The sequence below is a fragment of the Diaphorina citri genome, unplaced genomic scaffold, assembly GCF_000475195.1.
Source record: "Diaphorina citri unplaced genomic scaffold, Diaci psyllid genome assembly version 1.1 scaffold22, whole genome shotgun sequence".
NCBI lineage: Eukaryota > Metazoa > Arthropoda > Insecta > Hemiptera > Psyllidae > Diaphorina > Diaphorina citri.
Window position 1 is genome coordinate 138452 of NW_007377460.1, and position 18808 is coordinate 157259.

The following is an 18808-nucleotide window of genomic DNA, read 5'->3' on the forward strand; positions in this document are numbered from 1 at the left end:
TTCTCCTATCCTGTCTTCCTTCTCTCTTCGATTTCGGGACGATAAGACCATAGCAGTTACAGTTCCCTCTGTCAAACCTCTTAAAAAAAAAAAAACCTACGTCAATAGTTTGAAGAGACGCCCGGCATAAATCAACACGGAACAGAGTTTTGATGTTTTACTGATTTTTTTTTTTTTTTTTTTTTTTTTTTTTTTTTTTTATTTTATGTTAAAATTTTTTTTCTGAGTTTATTTTTAACAATGTAACATTTTGACCTCCGGAGTGCAAGCCTAGTGTCATACCCACTTGTCCACAGAGGTTGCTCAGCTGAGTCTATTTTTAACAATGTAACATTTTGACCTCCGGAGTGTGATACCCACTTGTCCACAGAGCTTGCTCAACTGAGTTTATTTTTAACAATGTAACATTTTGACCTCCGGAGTGCAAGCCTAGTGTCATACCCACTTGTCCACAGAGGTTGCTCAGCTGAGTCTATTTTTAACAATGTAACATTTTGACCTCCGGAGTGTGATACCCACTTGTCCACAGAGCTTGCTCAACTGAGTTTATTTTTAACAATGTAACATTTTGACCTCCGGAGTGCAAGCCTAGTGTCATACCCACTTGTCCACAGAGGTTGCTCAGCTGAGTCTATTTTTAACAATGTAACATTTTGACCTCCGGAGTGTGATACCCACTTGTCCACAGAGCTTGCTCAACTGAGTTTATTTTTAACAATGTAACATTTTGACCTCCGGAGTGCAAGCCTAGTGTCATACCCACTTGTCCACAGAGGTTGCTCAGCTGAGTCTATTTTTAACAATGTAACATTTTGACCTCCGGAGTGTGATACCCACTTGTCCACAGAGCTTGCTCAACTGAGTTTATTTTTAACAATGTAACATTTTGACCTCCGGAGTGCAAGCCTAGTGTCATACCCACTTGTCCACAGAGGTTGCTCAGCTGAGTCTATTTTTAACAATGTAACATTTTGACCTCCGGAGTGTGATACCCACTTGTCCACAGAGCTTGCTCAACTGAGTTTATTTTTAACAATGTAACATTTTGACCTCCGGAGTGCAAGCCTAGTGTCATACCCACTTGTCCACAGAGGTTGCTCAGCTGAGTCTATTTTTAACAATGTAACATTTTGACCTCCGGAGTGTGATACCCACTTGTCCACAGAGCTTGCTCAACTGAGTTTATTTTTAACAATGTAACATTTTGACCTCCGGAGTGTGATACCCACTTGTCCACAGAGCTTGCTCAGCTGAGTCTATTTTTAACAATGTAACATTTTGACCTCCGGAGTGTGATACCCACTTGTCCACAGAGCTTGCTCAACTGAGTTTATTTTTAACAATGTAACATTTTGACCTCCGGAGTGCAAGCCTAGTGTCATACCCACTTGTCCACAGAGGTTGCTCAGCTGAGTCTATTTTTAACAATGTAACATTTTGTTTTTGTCAGGTGAGCAGCAAGGACGAAGACTTCTTCGACCTGCAGGTGGACATCAAGCAGAACACCTCCATAACACAATGTCTACGGGGCTTCTCCTCCACGGAAACACTGTGCAGTGATAATAAGTTCAAATGTGATAACTGCGCCAGTTACCAGGAAGCACAGGTAGGTGAACCAGTCAAGCAAGAACCAACCAAGCTAGTTCTGAGTTTCGACTCGATACATTTGCATTTAGTTTGATTGCATAACCTCCAAACAATCAGTCCAATTTTTGTACAAGTAGGTATTGTAGGATTGTATACTTTATTCTAGTTTATACTTTTCTGTCTGCATTAAGGTCCAGCAACTGCATGTGGGAGAATGACCCAAAGGTCGAGTTCCAGCCTAGTTAGCTTGGTTGGTAGCGCATCTGCCTTGTAAGCGCTAGGCCGCGCGTTCGATTACCGCCCGGCGGATTTTATTCTGAAGGAATAATTTGAATTTGAATTTATTTATTTTAAAGTGCATACAATACAGGTAATTGACAAAGTATAATGGCAACACCCTATTACATTATAGACTGATTCAAGTCACATTTTGCCTGATTCAAGTCACATTTTTCATGATTCAAGTCACATTTTTCCTGACTCAAGTTACCTTTTTCCTGACTCAATATTCCCTGTGATAACTTTTCATTTTGATTCGCCACCTCCTCAGTCAGTCCTTACATAAACCTCACCAAGCCTGGATGGGGCCGGGATGTATGGGTTTATCAGCACATGAAATACATGAATGATGTCCAGAAGTTCACTCATCCGGATATCAACCATGCACATCCGATGTATCGCGGCCTGGCGCATCTAACGTACAAAGGCTGATAGCATTTGGCCTGTGGACTCAGGGTTTCTGTAATTTTCAGTAGGCTTGAAAAAAAATTGACGAAAGGGCAGAGTAGGTATGTTTGGTAGGTAGAGTAGATACCTATTTCTACATTTTGTGACATTGAGGAGTCATTGAGAACAAAAATCGAACTATAAAGTCGAAAACAGAAAAGCAAGAAGAGGTGGTATCAGCTGGAACGAAAATATTTTTAGTGGAAAAATCTCAGGTTGGCAATGGCGGCCATCGCTGTTTCATTTCAAATACTCGGTCCGATTTTGATAAAATTTAGCAAACATGAAATTAAAACGTTTGCCCTAGATTTCCTCTACATAGCCAAACCACCTCAATCTGCTCCTCTGGATTTTCTGTCCTAGTGATCCCACTTTTACAGCTCCCCTAATACGCTCGTTCCTTATTCTATCCCTTACCCTATCTAATAAATCTAATAATTGATGTTTCTCTACTTTCACAGTTCCCCTAATACGCTCGTTCCTTATTCTATCCCTTACCCTTTCTAATAAATCTAATAATTGCTGTTTATGTTCCTCTACTTTCCCAGTATCTGAGCGAGCTCGCCCTGGTATCCGGGGACCCGTTCCTCCAATTCCTCCCGTCACTCATTGCCTGCTCCGCGATCGCTTTACTTGTTGATGTTTTTTTGTTATCAAAGAAACGAAAAAGTTAAGGTCTTCGCCGAATTCGGAGGTCATTGCCACAGTTCCAAGGTCAGGACAGGCAGGGTCCCGAGGTTATGATTGGAGCTACATTGAAAACGTTGGATTAGGTCATTGATCAAATGATTTGTCGACCTAGGTCGGGCAAAACTACCCCCAAAGTCGGCCGGAGTACGTAATTCAATGCCTTGGTTGATATCACGTAGACAAGAATACATACATAGATAAGACAAGACAAGTCGCGTGATGGAAAAGGACAAGCATTTTGCTTATGATCCGCTCTTTTTTTACCTTCCTTATTCTAATTGTACTTTTTGTATTTTCCTTATCCATTGATCAAACGAAAGTAGTTGTGTTTTTTCACCTTAACTTTCTCCGCTCTTTTTTTTACCTTCCTTATTCTAATTGTACTTTTTGTATTTTCCTTATCCATTGATCAAACGAAAGTAGTTGTGTTTTTTCACCTTAACAGAAGAAAAAAACTTGCAATTTTTTGTTTATCTCGGGTTTTTGCCAATATCCACTTTGAAATTCGGTTTTTTAATGTTTTCATTTTGGGTACTCGAACCCCAACTCCTGGATTAGAAGTCATGTCCTGGTAGATTGTACCTATGTGGTCTTTTGTATGTATCTGCTATGTATGTATTGTGGTCACAAGAAGTTTTACCTAAATTAGGAACTGCTGATTCCTCCCCCTTGAGGTCGTGCCTGGGACTAATGGTACCGAATGAGCCCCCTGATGAGATCGCCCCTGTAGTTATTGTTTGGGTTTAAAGTTGGAACAGATACAAACATATCAATCTAGGAACAAGTCTACTGAAGAGTACTACATATGTATTTTATATGATTTTGGTAATAATCCGAACTCCGAAGTATCACAGCTCATTTGTTTTGTTTCACAGATTTTTTTTTTCTTTTCATTTAGTAATTTCAGACGAGTGGTTTTCAGTTGGCACTTGTGCTTTACGGTTACAATGTCACAAAATAAAATGCTACTATGTATTCTATATGATTTTGGTAATAATCCGAAGTATCACAGCTCATTTGTTTTGTTTCACAGAGATTTTTTTTTCTTTTCATTTAGTAATTTCAGACGAGTGGTTTTCAGTTGGCACTTGTGCTTTACGGTTACAATGTCACAAAATAAAATGTAAAATTAATATAAAACGTGATATATCCGTGACTTTGTGTCGTACACGTACAAAGCGATTTTATAAGTTCTTCTGATTTTTTAGCCTACTAGTTATCTAGCCAGGATGCCCATTAGATTGTTTGATCATTTTTTCATTACTTATTGAATGGGTAATCCATATAACTTAATTTGATAGGTCATTAAATTTAATAATCTGCCTTAGAATCAATTAAATTTTGGTAGACGTTTTCATAAATTCAGTTTATAAGCCGGTTAAAATTCGCCGGTCCTGTGCACGACTTTTAATTCGAATAAAATTGAAATGCCTGCTGTGTCCAAAGTTTTCTTCTCACTTTATTGTGTGCAAGTTCAAAACTTGGAATTAACGGAGGATTAAGGAAGAAACCCTCTGAAGCTGTAATTTTTCGCACATCTCTACGATAAGGTAAGGGCAAATGTATTTTAGTTTTTGGTCAATTAGAGGGGCTATAAGTCAGGTTTTGTGTTACGGGGATCGAACCTGTAACCCCAGGATAGAATTCCGTGCTGTCTGCTAAAATGTATCATGTAACAGGCTAGTTAGCTCAAGGTAATCCATATAACTTAATTTGATAGGTCATTAAATTTAATAATCTGCCCTAGAATTAATTAAATTTTGGTAGACGTTTTCATAAATTCAGTTTATAAGCCGGTTAAAATTCACCGGTCCTGTGCACGACTTTTAATTCGAATAAAATTGAAATGCCTGCTGTGTCCAAAGTTTTCTTCTCACATTATTGTGTGCAAGTTCAAAACTTGGAATTAACGGAGGATTAAGGAAGGAACCCTCTGAAGCTGTAATTTTTCGCACATCTCTACGATAAGGTAAGGGCAAATGTATTTTAGTTTTTGGTCAATTTGTGTTACGGGGATCGAACCTGTAACCCCAGGATAGAATTCCGTGCTGTCTGCTAAAATGTATCATGTAACAGGCTAGTTAGCTCAGAAGAGAGCGTGTCTGCCTTGTAAGTGCTAAGTCGTGGGATCTCCACCCGGGTCGAACTTTATCTTAAACTAATTGGTAATTATGCAGAAGTCACGTCCGTGGAAAAGAAAAGCTCCTTTTTGTATTTAACCTAACCCTATAATAACACCATCGTCATTCATTAAAAAACTGGTTAGTCATAAGGACCTCGAATCGAGTGTTCAAAATACATACCTAGTTGCTCGTTTCTCTAGTCAACCTGATAGTCAGTTTGTTGAGTCAGTCTAGCTAAATACGTTATACCGGTTACTTCGCCAGGATCGTCATTCATTAAAAAACTGGTTAGTCATAAGGACCTCGAATCGAGTGTTCAAAATACCTAGTTGCTCGTTTCTCTAGTCAACCTGATAGTCAGTTTGTTGAGTCAGTCTAGCTAAATACGTTATACCGGTTACTTCGCCAGTTCAATTCGTTTGTCTTTCCGTATTTATTTGTTGTTGTTTTTTCATGTTTTTAAATAACGTATATAATTATTTGAAAATTTTCTCGACATTTTGTGACCAATAAGGTTGATTCTGAGTGCAGGTCAGGGAGACCAGATTTTTTCACCATGACTACTATTGGTAAGAATTGTCTGGGGGTTTGTGATTTTAGTTTTAAAACATGGATTTTTAGTTTTTGGGAAATTCCCTTGCTTTTTCTAGTGACCTTGGCTTTATGCTGATAGTGAACCATTGCAAATTTACTTCGAAAGCATTTTTCAAACTACCAAAGCGGCTAAAGCGCAATTTTATTAAAGACTGCTGATACTGCAGAACATTTTCGAAGATTTTTGGTCTTATAATATTTTCTTTGGAATTTTCCACAAAGTTTTCCTCATTGTAGTCTTTTCTTATCTCTTCCTTTTTTCCCAGCGCTTTTACATTTCCAACTGTTGCAAGTTTGTGCCAGTTCCTTTGGTAGCAATATTCCACTTTATCGGAACGACTAGCTTTCTTCTATTCTGTCTTTCTTCTATTTCGGGACGATAAGACCTCCGTTGTCACAATTCCTTTTATTTTCTTCTTTTACTCTTCCCACTCAAGTCCTGAGACGTACTGTGGAGCAAACAGATAAGGTTCGTTCTTGGTACGACTGGCTTACTCCTATCATGTCCTTCTCTCTTCGTTTTCAGGACGATAAGACCCTTTTTTCTCAGAGGGCTGGTAGGGCATAGTCCCATTTGAAGATAGTTTTGTAAGTCCACATCTAAGTGGTGGAGCTTATTATCTACATAGTTATTACTTTTTATTATCTAGTCATGTCTTTTTTGTAATTTCCTCAGCGTCCGCTGTCTTTTCCTTAGGACGAAAGAGTGGAAAATAACTTTTTTATTTATAATATTTATACACATATACAGTTGCTCTAATTGTGAAAACTCCTTCTTGCATTTAACCTAACCCTATAGCCTATAATAACACTGGTCACTGCTTGTTTGTGCCTTGTGCCAGTTCCTTTGGTAGCAATATTCCACGGACGTGACTTCTGCACAAGTACCAGGTTTGGTATTTCTCGGAACGACTAGCTTTCTCCTATTCTGTCTTTCTTCTATTTCGGGACGATAAGACCTCCGTTGTCACAATTCCTTTTATTTTCTTCTTTTACTCTTCCCACTCAAGTGGGTTTGACATCACAGTTCCTTTTATCAAATCCATTAAAGAAGAAGTAAAATAAAATGGATGTATTGTCTATTTTTCTCTAAATTTCATTTTACTTTTCATGCGATTTTCTTTCCAGTATGTCCACATTGCGCACGGAGCCACCTTGTATTTCCTATCTGGATCGTCACATATTAAGATACAACTATGATTATCTCAATGCAGACCTGGCTGATGTCATATTTGTTGTCAACGGGAAGAAATTTCCCGCCCAGAGCCATATACTGGGTGGTGCCAGTGACCAATTCACCTCTCTGATACAGGACCACTTCAAGGTAATTGATGGTGTTGGGTGTGAGGCGCGAAGGAAAAACCAAACCAATATGAAGCGGGGGAACTCACCTCGGTAGCTCTTTTGAAGATGAATTACCTGCCGGCCGGCGTAGAGGTGTGGTGCTCTGGTGCTCCTGAGCTGGGTGAGGGTTATTAAGAGGTGGCACTTTGGGGAGGGATTTCGACTTTATAATTTTAGATTTATGACACATGTGTGGACACACCTCTACAGTTCCCTCCATCAAACCAAATAATAATCTCATCTATTTTTATTTCCAGGAAAATACCGACAAGGAAATCACATTACACAATGTAAAATACTCAGCCAGCTTCTCGGCCGTGTTGAAATATATCTACGGCTTTGACCTGAATCTATGGGATCACCTGATTGAAACTCTATGTGAAATATGCCATCTAGCTAGAGACTACTCTCTGCCTATGCTACATGAACGACTGACCTGTTATTTGTCCAAGTATAGAGCAATCACCTTGGAAAATGCAGCCACTCTGATCACTAGAAAGCGCAATTTTATTAAAGACTGCTGATACTGCAGAACATTTTCGAGGATTTTTGGTCTTATAATATTTTCCTTGGAATTTTCCACAAAGTTTTCCTCATTGTAGTCTTTTCTTATCTCTTCCTTTTTTCCCAACGCTTTTACATTTCCAACTGTTGCAATTCCTCAACCATTTACACTCTAGTCCCTTTTCTAACTGGTTAGATTTTCCCACTCGATGTTTCCTGATATCGCTGCATGTCATTAATTAATTAATTATGAATACTTGTTCTTCAAACTTGTCTTAAGGTACCTTTACACTGGGGCAACCTAACCTAGCAACAGGCAACAGCGACCTGCGGCGGATTGCTTGTTGCCGGTTGCCTGTTGCTAAGGGACTCTAGGCAACCATGCCGCATGCGGCGTAGTCATTTACACTGAAGCAACAACAGGCGATCATAGATTTCCCAGTGATATGAAATGTGAATTCAGTTTTCGCGGCCAGAGCGCTTCTCTTCCGTCAAAAAAAAAAAATTCATTTTACGCTCCAGCCGAAAAAAAAATTCGCCCGAGCTGGGAGGTTAGGTTAGGTGAGGTTAGGTTAGGTTGGGTTGGGTTACCCTGAAGCCCTGAAGTATAATGTTAATTCGGTTTCCGGGGTGAAGGGCTCTAAAAAAAAGGTTGGGTTGGGTTGGGTTGGGTTGGGTTAGGTTAGGTTGGGTTGGGTTGGGACCGCTTTTTGGCGGTTTTCGGGTTAATTTACCTTGCCAATAATTTCCGTGTGAAAAACCTAACCTAACCTAACCTAACCTGTAAATAAAGCAAATTCAAATTCAAAAAACCTAACCTAACCTAATCTAACCTAACCTTTTTGTTAATTTGTTATTGGAAAATCTGGATGATTAATATAACCAATATAAATGTGAAAAACAATACGAAATTATAAATAAAATTTACGTGGTCATCACGCTAACACTTCGCAGGTTCAGGTTCAATTCTGGGCGAGGTCGAAACATTTTGCTTTCTGGAGAAATTTCCATTTATTAGTGTATGAATGATTCAGGAAAAATAGAGATTCATCTAGAAGGTATTTTGATTTCAAGCTTTATCTAAATTATTTTCTCTGTTATTGATCATACAAAGCATTCTCTACCTAGGAACTCCATACTTGACCTATTAGACCATAATTATCACCCTATTACCTACTTTTACTACGTCTGATCCACGGGCATCCCGAGTCCGAGGTACCTACTTACCTATTGCACAAAAACATGATTGCAAATCATGTTCACAACTTCACACTAAATTTTCCTCGTTCTTATCACTAGCATAATTCGAGGCAACTCTATGAAATAGGGTACCTAATTTTCCCCGAAAGTGATAACGTTGATTTTTTTAAAAGTCAAGTTTAACTTTTGCGAACGTTCAAGGTTTGAAAGTCAAAAGCCAAGGAACGCGAGGTCTAATAACTGTCATAGACAGAGTATTGACGGAGGAACGATGAATTCCATGAAGGTTTCAGGGTCGATTCTAATATCACGCAACCTCCGTAGCCATGTATTTACGTAGCTTTCAAGTCCGTCCATTTACCCCTGAAAGCAATGGAAAGGAGGCATTTGCAGTATTTTACCTCAATCCCGTCATACGTGCATCAGTATCATTTCTGAATCGATTGGTCATGACACAGTAATTATGTTGTGATTCCCCTTATCAAACATGTTGTGTCGCTTATCACAAAATTGTTCATGAAGTACCCATTGTTTATCTGTAAACGAGCTGTAGACACAATGTTGTTGGGGTTTTACATCGTCGTATACCTATTTGGTTTTTATATCGACGGATTTCAGTCCATTCGGCGAAAAGCTACGCACTTTCTCACATTGACCTCCCACAGTCTAAGTGGGGCCGATTAATGCCCAGGTCACCGATCCGGGTAGCATCCACGTTCAATGATGCTTAATTCAAGATGTAGGTATAACAAGTTCTATGTTATACCTACACTTCCCTTCTTCGCCTTTTCTCGTGTTTTTCGTCAGCCTCTCAATCAGCCTTAGGTAGAGTGACTGCTTTTTGCTGACATTTGGTTTTGCCCACAAAAATTTTACGTGTGTATGCCCTTCGCATTCAACCTTCGCTGTTTCTTTAGCAAGGGAAAATTCAGGCTGGTATCCTCCCTGTTTGAAGTCCCCCAGGCATGTGGAAGTACTCGTACCTCGGTAATTTTATTGTTTCTGGTTTCAAACTCTAGTCTAGACCATTACTTTTAGGTTCATGTAGGTAGTTTTGCAGATTTGTGGTGAATTTCAAGGTGCGTAATGACTGAAACATGTCCGCGGACATATCACGAACCTCCTACGTACAAGTTGGTGTTTGAAATCCAACTTACCTTTAATTTAACTCACGTGGATACCTATCTGTAATCCTGTTTGCACCATTAAGCAGCGTCTACACTACACCATGCGATGCCTCGACATAGCCTGAAACTCGTACTCACTATCGTTCATTCCACCAAAATCCTTTGATTGTTTGGAATGGCCCCTCACTAAGACTCGAGTACAAGTTTCTTCTTTATGTATAAATTTCTTCGTGTTCTTCTGCATCTAAGTATTCGGTCAGAGTTGTTTGTCCTCACGTGTTTCTGACGTTATAGTGTTTGAGGTCCTAGCGTAGCTATAACGTTCAAGTCAGGTTTGGCACTTCACTTCGATAGTTTCAACTTCTTAAGTCGAGGTTACTGGGTCAAGTTACAGAATCTGTCTGCATTCGACAAACACACTTGGAATTCTTGGGTGCAGAACCGAAGTTATAAAGTTATAATTCCTAGTACCTACATATCCTTTAAGCTGTGTCCAAACAGTCCATTGGTCGACGAGGTGAATCTATGTTGTCGAGGCGGTGCGGTGTACGGTTTCACGTTACTCTGTGTAGACCCACCTTTAGATTCTACGTGTGCTAGTGATTTGACTTTGAATTAAGTCACTGAGGAAGCTACTTTATCATGTTGGTACGGAACGCCTAGAACAGCTATGAATTATTTCTAAATCTAATCTATATCTATTTGTGGACAGATGCCTACAGTATAGTGGAATTCCCATCCATTAGCAGAAGAAAACCGAGATGATATACTGTAATGTGACGATGGTTTTGTCGTGTTAATACAGAATTCAAGCCCGCAACCTAGCGCTTACATGGCAGACGCGCTACCCTCCAAGCTTGACTAGGCTGGCAGATTCAAAACTGCAACCCCTCCCAAAAATGCGATTGTGAATTCCCAGAAATCCAACCTGATTCTCTGAGTCACTTTGACCAATAATCTTGTGATCAACAAGTTTCAGCAAAAAGCCTAATATTTCAGCAATGCTAAAAGAAAGCTTTTATACATGCCTACAGACACTTGTTAGCATTGTAAGCACGTATTCATCCCACTATTGATAATGGATTGTGCGGTGTCAAGGACAGAAATTAGGGGTCATTAAACAAGAAAAATCGAAAGTCCGTGAATAATAAATGATTTAAGAAAGTCACGAACTTGAACAGGCGGTGATGTGCCCCGCCAAGTTCCAGTGAGAATGACAATGTTAAGCTGTGTCCACACAAAGTCGACAGCCGTCGATCGATGTCAACTGAAGCCGTCCACACTGCCTCGACAACATAGATTGACCTCGTCGGTCGACGGCCGTCGACTATGTGTAAACACAGCTTTAGAATCTGCTTTGGGGAGCAAATTATACATATAGTTCTAGGTACAGGAAAATTGTAATGCAGAATGCAGTCTGGTACACATAGTACAATTTGTCTCTCAGCCTGGTCTTTCGACAGACAGTTGCGTGTGCATGCGATATTTACGCAAATTTGCCCGTTTGGACCTGAATATTACGCAAATATCGGGTACACACGAAAAACGATCTCTCGAGAGACCCGCTTGAAAGACAATGTGTACGAGTATTTACCGGACTTATAACAATCTACTTACTTAATCATTCTGCTTATTATGTACGATTTCATAGATGTACCACTGTACTTATGTACCATTAAGTTAGCCAGAGTTTTGACAGTTAGGTATCCATCAAAAACATTAGCTGGTCTCCAATAGGTATTGGATAGGTTTCACCAACCTTCTTTTCTGTTCCTAACAGCTTGTTAGCCTAACAGCTCTGTTAAAGTCTATACAATCAAATGGAAACTTAACAGGTTGTTAACTTAACAGGCCTTCTAGAGAGGCTGAAAAAATATTAGTGAAACTAACCCATTGACTTGTTAGGTTCCTGAATTGGATAGGTTTCACCAACCTTCTTTTCTGTTCCTAACAGCTTGTTAGCCTAACAGCTCTGTTAAGCCTATACAAATCAAATGGAACTTAACAGGTTGTTAACTTAACAGGCCTTCTAGAGAGGCTGAAAAAATATTAGTGAAACTAACCCATTGACTTGTTAGGTTCCTGAAACCGGGCATTAATCGATATATTTACAAAGTGTGGGTGATGAGTAGCATTATTGATGCTGTGATGAGTAATACTATAAGCACCTAACAAAATAAGGTGTAAGGCAGCTTTTATTTATTTGATTTTAAGTACCTTCATACTCGTGCATGATTGAATCTCATAAGAGATTCCATATTTCCGTAATGATATTTTTATATTTACATTAGCTTTAAGTACCTGTTGTGTTCACATTACCATAAACCTCGAAGTGCCCTGCCTTGTTAGCTCTGTGGTCAAGTGCTCGGCTAGTAATCAGGAAGTCGCGGGTCCAATCCCAGTCAAAATATGGAATTTTACTCCAACAATATTTTTTCTGCTAAGGTAAATGGACAAGTTTTATTCGAGCAGTACAAGTCAGCTCCCATGGTGTAGTGGTCACTGCACTCGCCTTGCACGCGGGCGACCCGGGTTCGATTCCCGGCGGGGTCAAAAAAATTGTATCATTCACATGATTTGATCAATACAGCGGATACACATAATATCCACACGCTTACCGAGAGAGTGACAAATTTCCTGCACCAAAATGCCGGGGAACTTATACAGCATGAAAGTTTCCTACGTATTGAGCATGGTGTTCTTATGGACCTGCTGGAGTCGGACCTTTTCTACGCTCGTGAAATCGATATCCTTTCTGCTGTGCTGAGATGGATTGACTTCAATGTGAAAACAGGTAATGTTCTGAAACGTTTTGAAAATATCACTGTATTTAGAAATTGCTTTAGCGCGTCAAAAGTACTGCAATATTAAAGCAAATGTTCTATTGTCTTATTTTTGCTTTACAGAAAAGTCTCATTCAAAATGTACCCTCTTGGCTTTGGCAACCCCTCGCACTTCAATGTCCTCTTCTACAAGTCGCATGCAAGATGTGTGTGATCAGCGTGAAAATTCTCTGCAAGCATCACCATCTCTTGTCACGAATGAAAATTCACAGGAAATTGACTCTCCTAACACAAGTGTGGATCTTAATGGAAATTCGGATGGAAATGTCCTAAAAAAAGAGTCGGACACAAGTGTATGTCTCAATGGGAGTTTTGCTACTGTGTACGATGGATTTTCCGTCAGCGATCGACAAAGTGACGTGAAAACAAGTATCAGCGGAAATCTCTCATGTAATACAGTAAACAAAGAGGAAAAGCTAGAAGCGATTCCTGAGGAGGATTTGAAAGAACATTCCGACCTTGTGAATTCTGGAACAGTGCCACTCGAAATAGCCGAAAACGTAATCACCAATGTCCGATTCTCGAAAATTTCGATGGCCGATTTTTTCAAATTAAACGAAACCGATTTGTGGACTATTGCACCCCACTCTTCCTACATGCCTAAACCAACTAGGTGCAAACTTCGAAAATTATGATTTTGTTCTTACTTTTACAAATATTTTCTTCCCCAGTTTTCCAAATATCCAAAGTGCACCCTACACGATGACCTAGGCAAGCTACTCAAATCAGAAGAGTTCTGTGTTGCTGGGGACAGAAAAGTCCTTGTACCTCCGCAGTCTAACCAAGGCCTTATTTTGACATATTATGTGGAACACATTTTACGTCACTGTATATATAAGTGCTAAGGTTTTGAGTGACGGGGGTTTTACCCTTCATTCAGTGACAGACTAACTACCTTCCCAATACACATAGCCTGAGTGGATCGGGAAAATAATATCAATAATAGTGCTTATTTATACTGCTCGCATAGGACTGAAATTACTGAAAAGTCCCCTTACTCCAGCAGTAGGCTACTTCTATTATTGTGGTCAAATTCTCAAATTATATTGAGGATAAAATTCCATACCTCGGCTGGGATTGAATTGTTTTGTTGTTGGTGTACTGTTGTTGTTTGTTTTGTTGTTCGTGTTGTTTTTGGAGGAAAATTCGGCGCGGCGATAGAAAGAAACAGGTGGACAGAGTGGGAAAAACTGAGACGCGCTTCTTAGCGCATATCTGTATCGTTGGCGCAAGGTCTAAAGTTCTCCGCGCTAAAATATCGGAAGCCGTGAGCGCTCGCGATAAACACTTGGATGAGGTAAGAGACTAAATAGAAATTGGGCTTCGGATCAGGTGGTTGGTGGTTCGAGTCCAAGTCAAGTCGTGAAATTTTTCGAGGTGTTTTATGCGAGGAACGACGAGACAATAGCAGTTACAGTTCCCTCTGTCAGTCTGTCAAACCTCTTAAAAAAAAAAAAACTAATGTTTACATCCATGTTAACAGATAAACTAATGTTGAAACCCATGTTAACATTGTTAACAGATAAACTAATGTTGACATCCATGTGAACAATAGGTAAACCGATGTTAAAAGGTTGAAACCCATGTTCATGATACAAGACTCCAGGAGAGCTAGCGGCGATATCACGTTTAAAGTGCCAGTTCTTAAAAGATTGCTGAAGTTGAGCAACGCAACGTTTTGTGTGTGGTTGATATCCGGATTGGTGACTATCCAGGGTTTATTTATACGCTTTTCCCGAAATGAAATTCCATGACTTTTCCGGAAAATTTCCATGAGTTTTCCAGAAAATTAGAGGGAGGTACTTAAAAATCAGTAAGATTACCCCTTCATTTAAATAAAATATGCAATATGCAGTACCGAGTACGTCAAGGAATATGAGGGGGAATGTGCCGCAGGCCGTTTTTTGGAAAAACTTGATAGGTATTTAATTTGGACATTTTTAAATTTTGATCGGGTGGCGAATTCCATGACTTTTTCAGGTTTTCTTTAAATTTTCACGATTTTCCATAACTTTTTGGTCGATTTTCAGATTCCGTGACTTTTCCCGGTTTTCCAGTTTTTCCAGGTCGCGTATAAACCCTGCTACCTGAGCATTCGGGTGCTGGTTTTTCTTGGCCCTACTCAGGATGGGCGTAGCCCGTTGAAGGGAGGGTTTTGCCCTCGACGACTAAAAACCTTGGTAGATCAGAGATACAGTGACGTTAAAACAAGTATTAGTAAGATAGAATACCTATAGGATTTGAAATTTAAAGATTAAAACGAATAGAAATAGGTGCTAAATTGTTTGATTCTTTACTTTTGTTCAAAATCTGTAACTAAACAAAATATTTACAAATAAATAAGGAGAGGCCACCTCTGTGGCTGAGATGATAATAATAATAATAATAATAGTGCTTATTTATACTGCTCGCATAGGACTGTAAAGTCCCTTTACTCCAGCAGTAGGCTACTACTATTATTGTGGTCAAATTCTCAAATTATATTGAGGATAAAATTCCATACCTCGGCTGGGATTGAACCCACGCCCTCCTGTTTACCAGGCGAGCGCCTTGACCACTACACCACCAATGTACCCACACTTTGCAAGTGAATAACTGTGCCAATAAGCCCTTGAGTAGAATAACTGTGCCAATAAGCCCTTGAATAACTGACTTTCAACTCGGTGGGTTCGAATCCCCGCCGGGGCGGAAATTTTCTGACAGCTTTTCTGACCCCTGAGAGGCATGGAAATGAAAGAATGTGTCTTGAAGTAAAATAAAAGCGGTTCCAAGGTAAAGAAGAAAGGAAATGGAATGTTATGCGAATAAGAACAATTGAATATGTTACCTACATTTTGAATTTAGTAAGAAGAAGAGTGGATCAAAACGTAAACAAATAAAGTTTGAATTTATGCGAGGGATATAAAAGGTGATATTGACAAAACGCTGTCTTGTCTCACGTACATGACTAGATAACACATTAAGGATTAAGTGAATGAGAATGACTCTTTTATCTAGTTTTTAGGTTTATACTCATTATTTCTTGTCCTGTCACTGACCTTTTGTCTGATGTACTGTATTTTCGTTTTACATGTTATTATTATTACCTCTTTGTCTTTCATTTTAATTTTCATTTATTCATTGATATTTATTAGAGTCTGTATTTTAATTTTTACGTTCTCTATTAATTTTAACCATTGGATAGTATTTTCAACACTACTAAACTTATTTAACCTTTTATGTGTATGAACATAGTGGAAAAAATATATTTTTATCATTAGTATTATTACACTTATATTATTGTATACTGTCTATTTGATTTCAAGTCCAAGTACTAAAGATGAATGAAAAAGTCTCGAGTACTCTTGAGCAATTCAGTTAGGTTTTTCTGGGTTCATTGCATTGGAGGGTTTGATTGAGTGTGAGTCATTCCATTTCTGGAACAGAAAATAATTCAGGTCAGTTTGTAAAAAAAAAAAAAAAAAAAAATAAAAGGCTAGTTTTTAGGTTTGTACTCATTATTTCTTGTCCTGTCACTGACCTTTTGTCTGATGTACTGTATTTTCGTTTTACATGTTATTATTACCTCTAAGTCTTTCATTTTAATTTTCATTTATTCTTTGATATTTATTAGAGTCTGTATTTTAATTTTTACGTTCTCTATTAATTTTAACCATTGGATAGTATTTTTAACACTACTAAACTTATTTAACCTTTTATGTGTATGAACATAGTGGAAAAAATATACTTTTATCATTAGTATTATTACACTTATATTATTGTATAGGTACTGTCTATTTGATTTCAAGTCCAAGTACTAAAGATTAATGAAAAAGTCTTGAGTACTCTTGAGCAATTCAGTTAGGTTTTTCTGGGTTCATTGCATTGAAGGGTTTGATTGAGTGTGAGTCATTCCATTTCTGGAACAGAAAATAATTCAGGTCAGTTTGTAAAAAAAAAAAAAAAAAAAAATAAAAGGTTAGCTTGAAAGCTTTAAAACTGGTACAATTTTAAATCTTGAATATGATTAAGTATGTAAGAGAATCATCAATTTTTCAGTTCCCCCAGTAGAGAAAACAAATATTTAGTATAAAAAAAAGGGGGGGGCATACACCAAATAAAGGACTAATATCTAATTCTTATAGGTGCTGGGGAATTCAATGCATTTTATTTTATTTTTTTACATAGTTGTGCCATCAAGGAATCTTACCCAATATGAATGTGTGTCCACACAGTTGACAGCTGTTGATTGATGTGAATCAACAGTTGACTATGTGTGGACACACCTTTAGAACTGTAGCCTTACTCTTGTTATTATTATTTATTTATTTTTAAAGAGGTTTGGCAGGGGAAACTCTAACTGCTAAGGTCTTATCATCCCGAAATTGAAGAGAGAAGGAAGACAGGATAGAAAAAAGCCAGCCATTCTGGGAACAAACCTCCCTTCAGGATAAAATCTCCCTTGGGTGGGAATGCAGCCTTATTCTTGAACTTGATCTCTGTTCCTCAGATGAGTTTGACAACTACATGCAGCAGGACGCCCACGAGTTTCTCAATTTCCTCATCAATCACATCAACGAGGTGATCCTATCTGAGCGACCTCAGAGCAATGCCAAGTCTAAACTGAGTGCACCCGACGGGGGAGGAGGTGATAACCACAGTAGTTCTGGCTTTGAGGAACCAACCTGGGTGCATGAGATTTTCCAGGGGATTCTGACCAGCGAGACCAAATGTCTGAATTGTGAAACAGTAAGTAAAAAAAAAGAGCTTTAGGGGGGAACTGTAACAACAGAGGTTTTATCATTCCGAAATCGAAGAAAGAAGGATGAAAGGATAGGAGAAAGAATTGTTAACACACTAATGACAGTAGGTCATTTGCACTAATACTCTCAAGTTATATTCAGTTGATTAGGTGGAGTGTTGGAATTAAACTCACTTAACATTGTCAGGAAGGGTGGAATGTCAGGGTGAAGAGGTAGAAATGTGGGTATCGGTAGCGCAGACAAGAATATGTTGGTAGGTAGTGAGAATATCCCCGCACCAACACAAGGGTTCTTGATTGAAAAAGTGAGTGTGTGTCATCCGAGTGTAACCAATCCTGAGTCTTGGAAGCAGTGCTTCCGAAGCACCACCTACTCCATTCTGGTGTTCCTTTGACTGGATAGCCAATCCTAAATTCTAGGTTTAAAGCTTTTAAGTTCATTATTGATTGGGATATTGTCACAAACACATACGGCAAAAAGGGTGTGATTGTATGGGTAGGTACAACCTAGAAAAGACACTTACCAACTGGACAATGCCCCAAGCACTTATGACGAGCCCACAAAGGGACAGTTTAGGGCCACAGATTTTCATTTTCTTATCACTGAGGCTGTAAAAACCGAAGAAAAAGCAGATAACCAGCAGACAGTTATCTCTTATCAGAAGATTTGAAAATTTTGCAAATTTGAAAAATCGATAAGGAATACCTCTGTGTTTGTTTATGATTTGCCACAGAGGTATGAGGAAATTCGCAGACGGTGATCTTTTTTATAACTTTTCAGACCATGACATGTTAACGAAATCAGCTGATTGATAGGAAATTTAACCCTTTGTGTCACGAATTAATTTTTCTCCGAATTTTTTGATGTGAATATGTTTTTAGGGGTAAAAAGAGCCCAGGAAACCAAATTTTTCGATATTTTTTTAAAAAAACTTACCATTTGCGAGATATTAGGTGGTCTCTGTGCAAAACCACTATGACACACGGTTCAGTAAGGTGGTCTCTAGGTGAAACCACTATGACACCCGGTATAGTACAATTTTTTGGGTATACCTAAAAAACTGATTACACAAAATTCAACTGATTGGCCATAAGGAGTGCGAAAATTAGCTGACTGACCATAAGGCAATATGCAAAACGGCGGTTTACATCGTTTGGCGAAAGAAAATTTCGGAAAAGTCGTACCATTTTCCAGTAGTACAGGAAAAACCACTTTCGGGATCATAAAACTCAACTGATTAGCAATAAAGAGTACGATTCCTGTACTACTGGAAAATGGTACGACTTTTCTGAAATTTTCTTTCGCCAAACGATGTAAACCGCCATTTT

At 38.7% G+C, this 18808-nt stretch overlaps 1 protein-coding gene across 1 annotated transcript in view; it reads left to right on the forward strand.

Annotated features, from left to right (window-relative positions):
- Positions 1-5415: 5415 nt before the first annotated feature.
- The window catches only part of LOC103509087 (alpha-tocopherol transfer protein), a gene marked incomplete in the record, with an annotated part of 40284 nt that continues 26891 nt past the window's right edge, over positions 5416-18808 (forward strand). The window contains 1 exon segment of the mRNA XM_026823514.1: positions 5416-5695. Within this exon segment, the coding sequence (XP_026679315.1) occupies positions 5683-5695 (13 nt within the window).